The sequence below is a fragment of the Lynx rufus genome, unplaced genomic scaffold (genome assembly GCF_022079265.1).
Source record: "Lynx rufus isolate CCGP_SWC_20201006 ecotype Redwood Valley unplaced genomic scaffold, mLynRuf1.p SCAF_4, whole genome shotgun sequence".
Lineage (NCBI taxonomy): Eukaryota > Metazoa > Chordata > Mammalia > Carnivora > Felidae > Lynx > Lynx rufus.
The window spans coordinates 37,126,213-37,143,197 of NW_025814856.1; the positions used below are offsets into that span (position 1 = coordinate 37,126,213).

The 16,985-nt window shown below is 40.3% G+C and overlaps 1 protein-coding gene across 3 annotated transcripts in view; it reads left to right on the forward strand.

Annotated features, from left to right (window-relative positions):
• MITF (melanocyte inducing transcription factor) overlaps nt 1–16,985 on the forward strand; it is a 223,633-nt gene that overhangs the window by 200,337 nt on the left and 6,311 nt on the right. For 2 of the 3 annotated variants that reach the window (XM_047094783.1, XM_047094784.1), the window contains exons 6-9: nt 2,901–3,018; nt 6,004–6,060; nt 11,761–11,836; nt 15,185–15,332. In XM_047094783.1, coding sequence (XP_046950739.1) covers nt 2,901–3,018; nt 6,004–6,060; nt 11,761–11,836; nt 15,185–15,332 — 399 coding nt within the window. Of the gene's footprint in view, nt 1–2,900; nt 3,019–5,985; nt 6,061–11,760; nt 11,837–15,184; nt 15,333–16,985 lie in introns of all 3 variants that reach the window. The other variant, XM_047094782.1, reaches the window with a different exon arrangement.

Here is a 16,985-nt window from a genome sequence, read left to right on the forward strand (position 1 = left end):
ACCTGGCAGTGTACTGATCACTTAAATACAGTGTTTCACCCCCTGTTACCTCTAATTGTTACACAACCCTGTGAGATGGGTGATGTGATCACCACTCTTCAGAGGTGGCACCATGCCTCAGAGAGGTTAATATCACACAGCAGGTCAGTAAGCCCGCCTATGAATGGCTGCACTACTAATGCGTAAATTTGAGCATCCATACTTGGCTAGTGAGCAACTAGGTTTTTATTTGCTTAGATCCAGCTGGAGATGACTTGAAAATTGCACTTTCTAATTGGTTTATCAGCAGGTTGACACTACCCCTCCCCCAATACTGTTATTAATATAGTATACGAACCTCCTACCACAAAGCTCTGTTCACACATAGCTAGCCCCATGGTTTCTCTGCCATAAAAGCCGTTAAGATGACATCCACAGAGTGCCTTTCTAGTTCTGTACCTGGCCCAGAGTAGGACCCCACACAAAAAACTGTCCCCAGCAAACTATTCCGGCAAGGTACATGCTGCCAGCTCCTGTTCGGCAAGTGTTGGAAAAGCAGCTAGAGCAGGAAATCTTGCAGAGAAGTAGGTGGACACTTATGAGCCGTTCTGGGGACTGGAAGTAATGATGTCTGACCTCAGTGGAGTACCCGATAAGGCGTCTTGTTCTAGAGATTTTGATTCATCTCCCTTCTTGGCGGGCCCCACTGTCACTCCCTGCCATTCACGGCAATCTTTTCTGGAGTTTTCAGCTCCCTCCCAATCCATCTCTCTCTGGGGGTCCCCAGTCTTGCTCTCTTTCTCCCCACCGCCATCCTGCATGTCTCTCCATCTGTCTGTCCACCTCTTTCCCCGTATGCACATGTGTCTCTCTCTTCCTGTTTCCACCCCTACTCTGAGTCTTTGTCTCTGTCTCATTCCCAATTTTTGTTTCTTTTGCTCCATGTCTGTCTGTCTCTGTCTCCCTCCCTCTCTCCCTCCCTTCCATGTGAGTCTGCATTTATTTGGTATATGTACACACATTTTCCTTTAGAATATGTTTAGAAAATATGTTCTTGTCCTGGAAAAGCTTATAATCAGATATCTATTCACTGTAAGTCCTTTGGTGACTTAAAGGTTTTTTTTTTAAAGCTCTCTATGTATGTCTTGTCTATTAATTTTCCCTAACAAATCATCATCATAACACAATTGCACGTGTTGCTTACAGTTTGCATTTGAAAATATAATAGATATGATTTGTATTTCTAGAGGAATGGAAATATATTTTTTTAGCTTGTTGCATTGAATTTTTAAAGCCACATTCTTAGTTTATTAATACTCAGTAGTTCTTCAAAAATCTGAAACTCTGGAAAGATAGGAGGAATCCAGAGGGGTTATGAGATGTCATAGCAGCTTTAGAAGTTTTGATGCTCTAACTCTTTACAGTGCTGTGCTGAGAGATTTGCACCCCTTTCCTTCTGGTGTCTTAAGTTGGACAAGAGTACGACTGAGCACACACAGGAAGAGACTGACCCTAAGAAGGTGACCTACTTCAAATAAAACCACTTAGTAAAATGACAGCTAATAATCACAGTCACTTTTGATCAGGTTCTTAGCTAGAGGGGCTTGAATTGTGGTTCAAGGACATTTTAAGTTATCACAGCGCATTGTTTATATGAATCTGTATAATGGGATATATATAGTACATTTTATATACATAACATACATCCTGCCTTCAAAAAGAAGCAAAAGACTGAGTGGAAAAGAGAGAGAGGTGTTCTGCTGATCTGTCTGTCCTCCCTGTCCTCAGGCCCCAGTCATATTAGAGCTGGTATCCTTGTTTACCTGCCAGAAAGTACAGGCCTCCCCCATCTCTTTCGTTTGGGGTTTAGTTCGGGGTTCATTTCATAGAGCACATACTTAGAAGCCATGGTGGATAGATGGTCGAAGGCTACCGATGAAGGGAAACACATTTCTATCTTTATTTTGTGAGATATTTTTATCTGTATGTTAGTAGCCACTGGAGAAAATGAAAGGTGAAATCTTCAATGTCATCTTTATTGGAGCCCCTTGGTCAGTAAACATTCACTTTTCTCAGACGTGGAGTAAAACTTAGAGTGTATAGTCAAAGACAGGAAGGGTTAAATGATCAATTTCTTACACGGTGTTAATAGTTTACAGGAAGTGTTTGAATTAAGCTGGGAATGGGGAGTTTCTGCAGTGGCAGAAGTGAGGTCACTTAACTGTGTCCCCAGAGTGATAGTTGAGAACTTTATTTCAGCCGGTGGGAAGAGGAAATGTCCGGGGCCCCTCTTGTGCCCAAAAACGGGCACATCAGACTCTTCCAGTGAACTCAGTACAGGAAAAGCAGCACTGGGGGCAGAAATAAGTTCACTACTTCAAATGATTCAACTCAGAACTGGAGAAAAACACTCTTAAGCTAGGTTGAGAAGGCTAAATACTTTCCTTTTTTTTTTTTTTAAGTCTATGTTTTGTTCTTATATTAAAGTCAGTGGGCTCCCTCTTGTGGCTTTGTGAAAGATTTCACTCTCAAGGAAAATAGCTTTTCTTTAGCAATGAGGAAACCATTTCTTTGCCAATAGAAAACACTTCTCAGTGCTTTTCTGCTGCAAAAGTGTTCTTTATAGTGAAGAGAGATAAAAAGGAGAGGGATGGAAAAAATGACTTTGATGAAAAACGTGCTTTGGTGAAAAAGTCATGCCACACAGAACCCTGTTTTACGGAAATAGCCGACCTTTACTAAACATTTAGCGTATGCCCCTGGATGTGCTAGATAGTGAGTTTGCCACATTATCCATTGTCTGCACGATGACTTTTTGCATCCTACCGTTTCTTTTAAGTAAAGTCCGGAATCGATACGGGTTCTAGCTGAATGAGGAGCTGTTCAACAGTTTGTTTCTATCACTGTTTTTCTCTCTCTAGTTACCTGTCTCTGGAAATCTGATTGATCTTTATGGCAACCAAGGACTGCCACCCCCAGGCCTCACCATCAGCAACTCCTGTCCAGCCAACCTTCCCAACATAAAAAGGGAGCTCACAGGTAAATCCTGGCAAGAGTGCCTCTTACTGGGGATTTTCTGTTGATTTCCTGACAAACACGGTTCTCAAAATTGTGACCTCCAGACTCTTGCCAATTCGTAGACATACTTTTTTTTAGGTCTATGCGGTGGTGAAAACATTGAGCAATATTTTAAGGTGGAAGATTTATACTTGGAAATTTCCAGTATTTGAGGTACTGGGAATTGGGGCTGCTGTCACTCCATGGCATTGTTAGAACTCCATGACACCCCTCATTGTGTCTTTGGCTGCTGTCCCCTTTGGGCTGGGGGCACTAGGCAACATTTTTAATGATCAGATGTCTCTAACCCATCTGGTGTTTGTGCTAAGCCCCTAGAAGCATTTGCGTTTGAGAACCCTGGGCAGATATTTTGTTGGACATACATTCAAGCCCACAGTTGTCAGGATAGGGTAAGAATGAATTTCTTAACGTCTTCAGATGCCTCCTGTTATTTTTGCTAAGTCACATGCAAAAGATTTATTACACGGAGTAAAAAAATAGATTATAAAACCGAGCAATGGGTATTGTTTGTTCCTTGGGCAAGTGTGAAATTACCTATTTCACCATTTTGTTTAACGCTTTAGGGAGAGCATTTGGCCATTAAAACATGACGAAACGACATTAGAACTGGCATTCTATCGTGCTGAATTTTATGGCCCTCACCTTATCCCCCTTTTTCATGTTTGGTCCTTGCATCTTGCAGGATTACGTGAACACGCTGAAAATACGGAAAATATATTCGGTGCGAAAAATTCCTATTTGATCAAGGGTGTCTTTTTAAAAAAAATATTTCAGAAGACAGTGACAAGAGAAAGACATTTGGAAAAACAAACATTGATTTGTTTTAAAAGAGATAATTAATTGGGGCACCTGGGTGGCTTAGTCGGTTAAGTGTCCAACTTTGGCTCTGGTCATGATCTCGTGGTTCATGACTTCAGGCCCCACATCAGCTATGTGCTGACAACTCAGAACCTGAAGCCTGCTTCGTATTCTTTGTCTCCCTCTCTCTCTGCCCCTCACCTACTCCTGCTCTGTCTCTCTCTACTATAAATAAACATTAATTTTTTTTAAATAAAGGATAAAACTAATTAATATTAAAACTCATCGGAAGTCAACAAAAAAGTAGGAACCCTACCAGGAAGGAACAGTGTCATGAAATTCTTAGAAAATAATGCCGAGATCTATACTAAGTAATGATAAAATGTGGTTAGCGTGACATGAACAGAATTCTTACAACTTAAGTGCAAAGAGGGGTTTTGAATTATGTGTTTGCTTCTTCAAAAACAAAAGAAAACAACAGAGGCAACAGGTGGGAATGAGAGAAATAGGTAAGGGGTAGACGTTGATTTTTTAAAGAAAGTAAGCAGATATAATGAAGTATACACTTCCAGAATCACTTTCTATTATAGAAAATGACCATTCCAGGCAGGAAAAGGAGAAATAGACAGGAATTAGGGTTCTGAACACTGCTAGTTGGAGCAGGAGTATGATGTAGCCAAAAGCTTAGGCGTCAGTTCTGATCTACAGGGAAAAAATTATCTTTCTTAAGTCTGGTTTTTCCACCTGTGTTAGATTCTGGTCAGGAAGCAGAGACCACATGGTGATTTGAACAGTGGAGGTTTAAAATATAGAATTGTTAACCAAACGCAGGCTAGCAGCTACTTAGGATGATATGTTAAAGAAGATCCTGAGGCTGCAGGGGGTATCCAGGCTTGAGAAAGAACCTCTCCCACCCCCACCCCCCAGGCCAAGAGTCCACCCCCTTGGGAGGATGTGGGTGAAGCTACCAGATGGTAGAGAAGTTCACCGGATTGCCTTGGCCAAAGCTGGTCCACAGTTAGTGGGTTGAAGTTGGAAGGCAGAAAACCATGGTGTGTGGCTGGCAAACTGAAAAAAAAGGCGGGGGGTGGGGGGGGGGTGGGTAGAAATAAAGCGAGAAAATAAAAAATAAGATAGTGAAGTGGAGGGTGTATGAATAAAAGCTGTCTGTAATGCTCATGTGAGAAACAAATAGAAAATCATTTGGATTGAACTTCCCAGTTGAAATAATTTAGCTTCTGAATTATTTATTTGTACATAATAATACATGCATAATACATACATACATACATACATACATACATACTTTAGTGGCTATGAGTTATGCTAAAAAGGTTTCTATTTTGGGGTAAGATTCTGAGTTAAGGTAGTGTAATCTTTCAGATAACTCTTCTGAAAAGGAAATAACAGAGGTTCTAGAATCCCAGGATTAGTCAAAGGACTGTTTCTCTCTTGTTTTGGTTTGCTGTCCTGAAAGGTGCAAAGTAATCCCTCATCACAGAGAACTCACAAGAGTTGCTATGCAAATACATCTTTTCCAATAGAGCTGCTTCCAAATGCTTTAGTACCCTATTCCTCTGTTTGTTTTCATAAACCCAGACTAGGAAAATAGTTGCTCCTAAGGATCATAATTTCATTCCCGCAGGTTCTGTTGGAACCTGGCTCCCAGTTCTGAAAAAATGAGTCCATTTCCACCAGTCAGTTAGAGAGCCAATGTGATAGCTTCTGTATCCAGTTTTTTATGTCAATGTTACAAAGGCCTTGAAGAAATAACCTCAAAGTTCTGTTGCATGAAAAGAAAATTTCACTCCTGATAATAGAATATCAGCTGCAAATTTCCCTAGTTCTCTGGTTATTTATTTTTCCTCTTGTATGTTTGTAGTGTGTCAGACATCTTTGTTACTGGTCTTTTACCATTTTGTAGAAGCCAAGTCTTTGCATTTATTTCGTAAGTGTTGCTTTGGAAAAAATGCAAGCTTTTTAAGAATGATAATTTGAAAAACCCTCTTTGGATTGTTAGAATCTGGTCGGGTAAGCTTCTATATATTTAGAAAATGAGGTGTTTTGTAGTTGACATCATTGTGTGCCTTGAACCGTTCCAGTTTCTAATTACTTCATTCACGTGCACAGCGTGTATTTTTCCCACAGAATCTGAAGCGAGAGCATTGGCCAAAGAGAGGCAAAAAAAGGACAATCACAACTTGAGTAAGTTGGTTTTATGTTCATGATATTTGATTGGAGTGGATGTTCCCCCTTATATCAAAATTGTTTGAAATCTTACAGGGGAGGAAATTGATACGTATAGCTGTTATAAAGATATAATTTATGGAAGAAAAATTGTTTTTCAGAGAAAGTAACATATATTTTCCCCATATTTTATCTCCAATCAAATTGAATTTTCTCCAGTATTCTGAGAAGTATTTACTTTACTTGTTTATAGTAATGGTGTGTGTGTGTGTGTGTGTGTGTGTGTGTGTGTGTGTGTATGTGTGTGTGGTGAGAGGGAGACTTGATCCCCAACTACCCAATTATAAGTGTTGCTCACACTGGAACTTATTAACAAAAGGGGATGATGGGATCACCTTCTCCAGTGAGATTTGAAAGAAAAAAAAAAAAACACCTGGAGGGGAGTCAGTGGGTAACGTACCCTCCCAAATTTCTGACTTTACTTGTGACTTAAAAAAAAAAAAGTCTCCTGACATGTAAAAACACGTTTAATTTACTCTTGATCAAATCTTTAAGCTTTTTCCTATGAGAACTTAAGGTTTTTGTTTCATAAACAAAAGTAAAGAGGCTGTACAGTTAAAAAGAATTTTTCATCTTTTGGCCTCCTGTCCTCTTCTTCCTAAATTCAGTTTTAAGAATGTAATAAGTTATGTATAGACACTTTGTTGTGGTAAAAATGATAGAATTAGACCCGAATTTAAAGTGATAGAATAAAGCTAGAATTCTCCTCTGATTCGTAAAAGTCATCATTGTTGGTTTGTTTTTCTTTTTTTTTTGTCCAGTTTGTTGTTGATCTTGCCAGTCTCTGCCCATGTGTTTAAGAATACACACACGTGCACATGCACACCGAGAATAAATAGTGGGCTTTTTGGTGTCTGTTTTAACACAAGCAGTATCATGTTATCCATATTTGCTGCTGTTTGCTTTTTTATATTCAGTAGTCTTTCCTGAAGAACCTTTGCAGTTGTTAGTGTAGGTCTGTCTCCTTTTAAAAAACTGTTGTATAGTATTCCATAGCATGGCTGTGTGAAATTGAGTGATTCTCCTACTGCTAAGTGTTGAAATTACTTCCAGCTTTTCCCTGTACTTTTTTTTTTTAATGTTTATTCATTTTTGAGAGACAGAGAGTGACAGAGCACGAGAGGAGAAGGGGCAGAGAGAGAGGGAGACACAGAATCAGAAACAGGCTCCAGGCTCCGAGCTGTCAGCACAGAGCCCAACACGGAGCTTGAACTCACAAACTGTGAAATCATGACCTGAGCCAAAGTCGGATGCTTAACTGACTGGGCCACCCAGGTGCCCCCAGTTTTTCCCTGTTCTAAGCAATGCCACAGTGAGCATTTGCACACACGCCACTCTGTGTACAGGGGAGTTTCTTTCTCCAGGTCAGGTACTGAGAAAAGGAATCGCTGGGTCCCAGAGGGGATGGGTTCTTTCTTTTAATAGATACTGTCCTTCCTAGTTCCCATTTCAGCTGGGAGAAGCTCTGCTCCTTTTAACCCAAAGATTGGGAGTAATATTTCTAAGATCTCCTCTGGCTTCCAAGTAATTGTACTCTAAGACATTTGTTCTTTCTATATAACTTAGAATTAAGATCATCAGGCATTACCCAAAACTCCACCTAACTGACCTGTGGAAAACGAAGTTGGATCTTGTCAAAAACAATACCTTTACGTAGGCACCTGAACTCTCAAGTTTAGGGTTGTCAGTAAAATATAAACATGATTAGGTCATACTCTGAGGTCCATAAGAAAAATCTTAAAATCTCATCTAACCATTAGAAATGAATACTCAAGGGGTGCATGGGTGGCTCAGTTGGTTAAGCATCCGACTTTGGCTCAGGTCAAGATCTCACAGCTCCAGAGTTTGAGCCCGGCGTCAGGCTCTGCTCTCAGTGCAGAGCACACTTTAGATCCTCTGTCCCCCCTCTCTCTGTCCCTCTCCTGCTTGTATGCATGCTCTCTCACCCTCTCTCTCAAAAATAAACATTAAAAAAAAAAAAAGAAATGAGTACTCAAGGTTAGATTGTCCATTGACATAGCTCTTCCTCTTCTAAGAACTTACCTTGTAAAAGTAGTTGCCAAAATGTGCAAAATAATACATTCATTTGTTTACTCATTACTATTTACTGAGCCCTCATTATGTCTGAGGCATTTTTCTACAGAAGTGAACTAGACAGATAGGCTTCTCACTTATGAGCTTCCATTTGACTCAAGGGCAGACCCAATAGATGAGCAAACGAATACATTAAGGTGGTGTTTTCAGTACAGAACAAAAACCACGATAGGAGTAAAATGTGTATGTGAGCACTGGCCAAAATATTCATTATACCATTGACAGAGGGAGAAATTAGACATAGTCTAAATATTCATCACTGGAGTGTTTGTAAATAAATTACAGTATATCCCTATAAAGGATACTCAGTGGCTCTTAAGAAGAATGGGGTTGGTCTTTTTTACCTGATTTACATGGATAGCCACAATATATTACTGAGTGAGAAGAGTTAAGTGGCAGATAATATACATATTATTATCTCAGTATGTAAAAAGAATACACTAAGTGTGTGTGTGTGTGTGTATGTGTATGTATATATATATATTCCTCATAGAACCTTCTATCATCTGCATATTTCATTTGTTTATATATATCGTAACATATAATATGCAACATTTAATATAAAACATTTTGTTTATATTATAGTATTGTTATATTAAATTATTATGTTATGTTATCATAAATCATATATTACATAAGAAGCAAACAAATGAAATATGCAGATGGTTGAAGGTTCTATGAGGTGACAAAGTACAGGCAACAGGATAGAGTGTCAGAATAGGCATACGAGGTGGTGGTTCATTTTTAAATAGGGTGGTCAGAGAAGGCTCATAGGTAAATCTGAGGCACTGCCTGAGGTTGGTGAGGGCAGAATCATACACATATTTGGGGAAGGGTGTTCCACTCGGGGTGAACAGCAGTATGAAGTCCTAAAGTGGGAAGTGGATCTCGTTTGGTTGAGGAATTGCAGGAAGCCAGTGGGGCTAACGGGAGGTGGGACAGCGGTAAGTCACGACAGAAGATGTGGTCAGAGAGGGAGAGGAGCAGAGCATGAGGTCACAAGGATGGGAGCCCACCAGATCCTTGAGGACCTGGCTTTTGTCTCAGTGAGGTGGGAAATGATTGGCGGGTTTTCAGCAAGGGGTTGGATGCTCTGCCTTAGGTTTTAACAGGATCCCTCTGGCTGTTGTGGTCTAAATAGACCAGAGTGGGTAGGAAGCAGTGGGTGTGGGTGACAGATGGTAGTTAGGAGAATTGCAGTAATCCTTAGGCAAGAGATGATGGTCGCTTCTCTCAGGTAACAGTGGAGGTTGAAAGTGGGCGGATTCTGTAGATCTTTCGAATATAGAGCCAACAGACTTTGATGATGGATCCGATGTGGGATGTGAGAGGAACAGAGGTGTAGAACTGATTCCAAGGTTTTCGCCTAAGTAACTAGAGGAATGGAGTTACAGTAAATGAGGTGGGAAAGGCTGTGGGTAGAGTCGTTTGAGCATGGAAGAACAGGAGCTTGTGTTTGGACTCTTGGGGCTGCCCATTAGACCTCCCTGTGGAAACAACTAGTAGTTGGACATGCGAGTCTGGAGTTTCAGGGACCTATCTAAGTTGGAAATACAACTGTGGGAGTCATCAGTGTTTGTGTGGCGTAGAAAACCATGAGACGAGATGAGATCACGAGTAAGTGAATATAGATGAAGAAGAGTTCCAAGAACTGTGCCCTGGGCAGGCAGCTTGGTTAGAGAATAAAAATCATCACAAAGGATATGTAAGAAACTTAACAGTGGTCGTATCTGGATCACAGGAAACTTTTACTTCACGTTATGCATTTCAGTGCTGTTTGAATTTTTCTGATTGTTCTGTGCTTGGAAAAGTAAGAAAGCATGTCATGCTTTTAGTTTTGGAGGAGGTTAGCTACAAGATCAGAGGTCCAAAAATTCCTTCTTTAGAACCAGTGAGTATCAGTGTATCTGTTTTATAAAAAAATTAATGGTAAGGCAGTATTTCAAATGCCTGGTTTAATCATAGAAGGGATCCCTCTGCTAAGAAAAAATACAGGGTGTGTTGGGAAAGTAGCATATATCATGTACCTAAACGTATGGACTACTAGTAGGTCAAATATAAATGTGTATTAGGTTATATTATGTTTAAAGTAAAATGTTAACTTTTTAATCTGATTTATTAGACCTTAAGTTATTTGGAATTTATTTGCCCGGGTAGGTAAATTAGAAACATTTATTAACCCATATGCTTTACTATTTCACCCTCCCGAAAGAAGATGATAATTTAGCTACACATGCAACTGAATTGATAAAATAGGGACGCTGTTAGGACGCATGGTGTAGTCAAACAAGCTTAACTTAACTTCTAGGATGTGTTACCCAGCACTGTATCCCCTCAACGCATCTGCCTATTGAACACTTGAAATGCGCTATAGTTCAAATTGTGATGTGCTGTAAGTATAAAATACACACTGGATTTCGGGGCGCCTGAGTGGCTCAGTCAGTTAAGCGTCAGACTCTTGATTTCGGCTCAGGTCATGATCTCAGGGTTTGTGAGCTCGAGCCTCCCATCGGGCTCTGTGCTGGCAGTGCAGAGCCTGCTTGGGATTGTCTTTCTCCCCCTCTCTCTCTGCCCTTTCCTCTGCTCATGCCCTCTCTCTCTCCAAATGAATACAACCTTTAAAAATTATAAAATAAACTCTGGATTTCAAAAATGTAGTACAAAGAAAAGAATGTTAAGTATTTAGTTACAATTCATATAGCTTACATGTTGAAAGGATGGGTATATTGGATTTAACAAGATATTCAAATTAATTTTTCCTCTTTCTTTTTACTTCTTCAATGTGATTACTTAGAAAATTTTAAATTACGGAAGTAACTCACATTGTATATATCTGTTGGGCAACACTGGGCCTAGGGCAGGGAGTTTTGTACGGCCGGTAGGCTAAGAATGTTTCTTATGTTTCTAAATGGTTAAAAAAATCAAAAGAGGAATGTTTTGTGATATGTGAGAATTATATAAAATCCAACTTCTGGCAGCCAGCGCTTCTCGTTAGTCAACTGGCATTGCAAAAAAAAAAAAAAGTATCCAGTTAATATTGTCACATTTTGAACGTTGTCAATAAACAAAAGGAACTTATTTTCTCTTTTGTTACATAAGTATCTACATAACATCCTCAGTTTTGCCAGTTTGGCCCTCAAAGCCCAAAGTCCTCATTATCTGGCCCTGTAGAAAATGTTGGTTGCCCCTAGTCTGAATGGTCAGGGTTGAGTTCAGGCTGTTTTCACTTGCTCCTGGGGACCCTTGTCAAGTCCCTAATATCCCCCAAAGTAGTTTTGTCATTTATCATTGAGGATACTTAACTCCAGTGTCAGGATGTTATAGAATCAAAGGAGAAATTACAGTCTCATCACTTTGTAAATGATGAAGTTCTGTACAAAGGTAACTCATTTGTTTGGAAGCACTTGAACCTCAGTCCCAAAACCATGATAGTATCTGGAAACCCAGATCCGGAAACACAGCCTTGGGCTGGCCAGGCTAATGCGTACATGGCTTTAACGAGATATGCTACATGTGTATGTGGTGCTGTTACTGACAGTCCCTTCCTGTCCTCTTTTCTTGAAGTTGAAAGAAGAAGACGATTTAACATAAATGATCGCATTAAAGAACTAGGTACTTTGATTCCCAAGTCCAATGATCCGTGAGTACAATTCCATGTTAATCTGCGTTGTATATTTTTGGGGACCTTAATGCTTATTCATATGTTGCAGAAAGGGCACAGTTCTAAAAACCAGAGTCAGGAAGCACCCCCCTGAACCATTGGTTCCACGTCTGGTATAGTTATCCCTTTCCTTGTTAGTCTGGCCAAACTAAAATTTTGAGAGAAATGAACTGAATTGTATTAAAGGGTTATTGGGCATAAGGTCTTCAGCTTTGGATACGAGGAGGTGGCTTTCTGAAATCTGAGACTCCTTGGCAAATGATCACCAAGCTGTTGGAAGAATTCTCTTTAATGGTTGCAGGATAGAGATTTCAGTAGCTGTTCAAGCAAGAGCTGTTGACCATTTGCTGGAGAGCTCAACAGTATCTGTGGGCTGGTATAGGAGACTCCACGTCTAACACTCAACAGCCATAAGGTCAAAAAAAAATTTTTTTTTAACTTCCATGCTCTTTATATGCTTTACCGATCTAGAAAAAAATAATTTTTTTAAAATTCTTTCAAGTACTGGTCAGCAGATTTGGATTTCAGCTTCCAGTCTCTGCCCACCTTCCCACCCACACCGCCCCTCTCCCCGTTTCAGATGGAGAGCAGTTGTAAAGATAATTTTCCTACTGTGTCAGCAAGTAGGACAACAAGTACACAATTTTTATCTACTAGAAAGTGACCCGTCTGATGTAAGAGGCAGGAGGATGTATACGTTTTAATGACCCCCAGTGGCCTTGTCTGAAATTAGCCTTTGAATAGAACCTTTTAGCTACCTAATAAAATGTAAAGATGAAATCAAGCATTATTCATGCAAGCCTTATTAAATTTGCTATTCACGTTATTGTCAGGGAATTTGTGACAAAATAAAATAAAATCATGGCTCATTGTAAGGTGGCTTTGATGAATGTTCAAGCACAATTTCCATCATCCACATTTTGCTTTGCCAGGTTTCAAGGAAAAGCCATTTTGAAACTCACAACATTCAAATTCTCAGTTCTGCCGCACAAATTTATCCTACTAAGGGGCTGCGACCTTCATTTCCTATAGTCAGTCTTGCATGATAGTTGAAATTGAATTCCCATTTTCCTGTTCTTTATCAGCGTTCACTTTTTAGCATATTCTTTTAAACTGTAGCATGTGAATCTCTTTAGCAACATTATGAAATTATGGGGCTGCAGTGAAAGCCTCTATTTGCATATCTTCTTTCTCTATTGTATTAGAATTCTTACGTGTTTATAATCTGAACTGATAATGATCTTTAATTGTAGGCATTGTTTTAAGATAAATGGACTATAATCTCTAATGGGAGTTTTTCCCTACCAGGTTTCTGGAACAGGCTCTGGGGCTGCTACAGAGACACCATCTAGTGAACCAGGGTCTTAGCCCCACACGCTCTCCCCCCCTATAGCAGATCCGCTTTCGCTGATTTATATATTGGGAATCTTTATACAGTTCTGTGTGGAAAAAGGGTTGCTGTCATTACCAGAAAAAAAAAGTTTGAAAACCCTTCCTTTAAGCCTAAAAGCCTGATTCATTGGATGTCACAAGGAAGCAAAACCTGAGATAATTGGTTGAAATAGTCACTTCTTAAAAACTGAGTCGCCGCTCACGTGTTTCAACGTGGGTTTTTCAACCTACTGGTCTAGTTGAGGCATCTTTCATTACGGTTACATTCCTCTCTGGCTGCTCAAGTGTTGGTTACTTTGACCTCAGCCCTGAATATTAAACAAGTCTGTGCTCCCTCTATCTCAGCACACTTCCCTGGGTAGCCATCTTTGGTGCTCAGACCCCAGGGATAAACCTCAGGGAATTCTCTAGGGGCCATAAGTCTGCCTCTCGTGGGAGAACTTCTGTTTTGTTCTTCATCTAATCCATATGAGGATCAATTACTTGGTGGCTTGTTTTAATGGCTCTCCATTCACACATCCCAGCTGATACTTCAGTGTGCCTTGAGCAGCTATAGATTATGGGGTAGGAGAGTTTTCATACATTAAGTCGTTTTTTTTTTTTCATTGTCCTCGTCATCATCATCATGAACACTGTGAAAGAGCTCTGATTAATTTAAAGTACTACAGAAATACCATTTATGTAATTATAATTTCATTCTTAATTATTTTTCTGAGAGTGCTCTAAATTTTTCAGCTCACTTTTACCTACATTTTAATGGTGTTCTTAATTTCCTTATATATGAGTGCATTACAGCTACAGTGATTAAAAACTGAAAGGCACCAAGCTCAGGCTGCCCGGGTTTGAATTCCAAAACAGTCCCTTACTAGATATGTGATCTTGGGGAAGATGCTTGAATTCTTGTACTTGATTTTCCTCGTCTGTTAAAAAAAAAAAAAAAGGCGGGGTGGGTGGGGGGGGGGTTGGATCAGAATATTCCTACCTAGTCTGCTTGTTCTAAGACCTCAGCCACATAAGAAGAACGATATTGTGGTTTAGTACATGGAAGTCTGGAGCCAGATTCTCTAGGCTTTCTGGCTCTACTGTGTGACCTAGCTGTGTGACCTTGGGCCCTTTACCTCTCTGTGCCTTTTTTACCCGATCCATAAAATGGGGATAATATCAGTGCCTAGCCATTGAGGTAGTTACGATGAAATGAGCTGTAAAACACCTTAAAATGTACCCCCATAGTAAAAGGTATTTAAAGGTAGCCATGATAATTCTCATGTTGAGCCCTTACCACAATGCCTGCTCCATCATTTGAATTGCATTCTAAACTTTTCATAGCACCTTCAGGTAACAAGCTTCCTTATATTCTAGTAACATACCTGTGAGGCTGCTCATACATGTGTAGTATCACCATTTTATAGATGAAGAAACTGGGACACAGAGAGAGGTTAGATAACTTGCCCATGAATATTCATGAGAAAATCCAAGGATACATCTTTTATGCTTCACACAGTCAAGTAGTAGGATCTCATGGAATTTTTTTTTTAACTGTTGCTTATTCTGTCTGTCTGAATGAGTTAACATTGGTAGTCCTAGAAACCTTTAACTATTTAATATAGTTTTTAAGAATACTGATTATTGTAATCAACAGACCTAAATTGAAGTCCTGGCTATACCCTATAGTAATTCTGTGACCAAGGGCAAGGTGAAGAGTGTCTTGTTTCAACACGTGCACAACGTCCCTCCCATTCAAGGCACTTGTTTGGGTTAAGATCACGCATAAGAAGTGGGTGGACAGCATCGGGCACATGGCAAGCACTTGACGAATGACAGCTGTCATCAGCTTGCCATTGTTACCAGGCCTTTAGAGATGGAGTGCACTGCATCATGTATCCTCAGTGTGCCTCCAGTCCTGAGAAAGGCTGCTCTCTTCTGTCTTGGTTACAGAGACATGCGCTGGAACAAGGGAACCATTTTGAAAGCCTCTGTGGACTATATTCGAAAGTTGCAACGAGAACAGCAACGTGCAAAGGAACTTGAAACCCGACAGAAGAAACTGGAGCATGCCAACCGGCACCTGTTGCTCAGGATACAGGTACGGGCACGTACGAAGTGCCACCGACTTGGAGGTTGGGAGGGGGAGGCTGTCTAGCAAGCCATGGGGGACTTGATGTACATGATCCTCGTACAGTAGGTAGTCGTTATTCGTGGATTCCCAATTTGCGAATTTGCCTACTCGTTAAAAATTTGCTGTAACTCCAAGATCCACGTTTGGGGTGCCTTCATGGTTATTGATGGATATGCTCAGAGGGCCAGATTTGAGTTAAGGTTGAACAAGGCATTGACCTGCTGTCTTCTTTCAGCTCATACGATAAACAAGCATCCTTTTTGTGGTCCTTAGTCCCATGCTTTTTTCACATTTTTGTGGGTTTAATGGGTGAATTTTGCTGCTTAAAACGGCCCCCAAGTGTAGTGCTGAAGTTGTCTGGTGTCCAAAGCACGAGAAGGCCGTGCTGTGTCTTATGGAGATAAGTTTCCTTCATATGTGACTTGCAGCGCTGTTGGCTGTGAGTTTGATGTTAATGCATCAACGTTATATATTAAATAAGGTCTCTTTAAACCTAAAATAAGGTTGCATTATGGATCAGTTGATGAAAATGTTGTGGCTGGACACTCACAGAAACCTAACCCCATATTTCCTCTGGGAATAATCATTTGGTATCTACTGAATCAGGGTTCAGAGTGACTTCATAGAACGTGACTGTCTTAGTCTGTTTGGGCTGCTGTAACAAAAATACTACAGACTGGGTGACTTTCACAACAAAGGTTATTTCTCAAAATTCTGGAGACTCAGAGCCCAAGATCAAGGTGTAGGTAGATTCGGTGTCTGATGACAGCCCACTTTCTGTTTCATAGGCCGCTGTAGTCTGTAGTCTCACTGGGTGCTAACATGGCAGTGGAGGGAGGAAACTCTCTGGTGTCTCTTTTATAAGGGCACAAATCCCATTCATGAGGACTCCGCCCTCATGACCTAATCATAGTCCAAAGCCCTACCTCCAGACATATCACATTAGGGATTAGATTTCAACAAATGAGTTTTCGGGAGGGGAGGGATGCATTCAGTCTATCGCAATAATTACCTCAAATAATGAGAACTGAGCATAGTTGTTGAATGCCAAGATGCCTTAGGATTTGGTGGAGTTATGTAGTCTATGGTCAAAGCCCATGTTTGTAGGGAACTTGAGGACATCCAGAAGATCTTATCCTCAAGATACAAATTTTAGAAATAGTTACAGATAGTGAAGTTATACTATATGTGTCTGTAACTTACACTATTCATTCTTAGAGAAGTATTAATTTTAATGAAGAGTGGAATTCATCTGTCATTCTGTGTATTGACTGTATGTACAAGTGTGAAGTGTGAGATGGGACAGTCTTTCTGTAGTATCAGCTGTTGGTACTTCTCTTAGGCCCTTGGTCTCTCATGCTGAGTGTAAACATAGCTTCCTCTGAAACTGTCTTGAAGAAGAGAAAGAACAACGGGCTCTGCCAATGACCAAAGGAGTTTGCAGGAGTGATTCTCATTTACCTGCTGACTCTGCGTGCAGGCCACCAGTAAGAAGCAATTAACAGAACACATTCTTCTTGAGTAGATGGACCCGCCTTTTACCATTTTTTCAGGTGCCCAGTGCAGCTGTTTGTGGAACACCAAAGCACAGCCTGACCCTTCAGACAGCGTTGTGTTTCA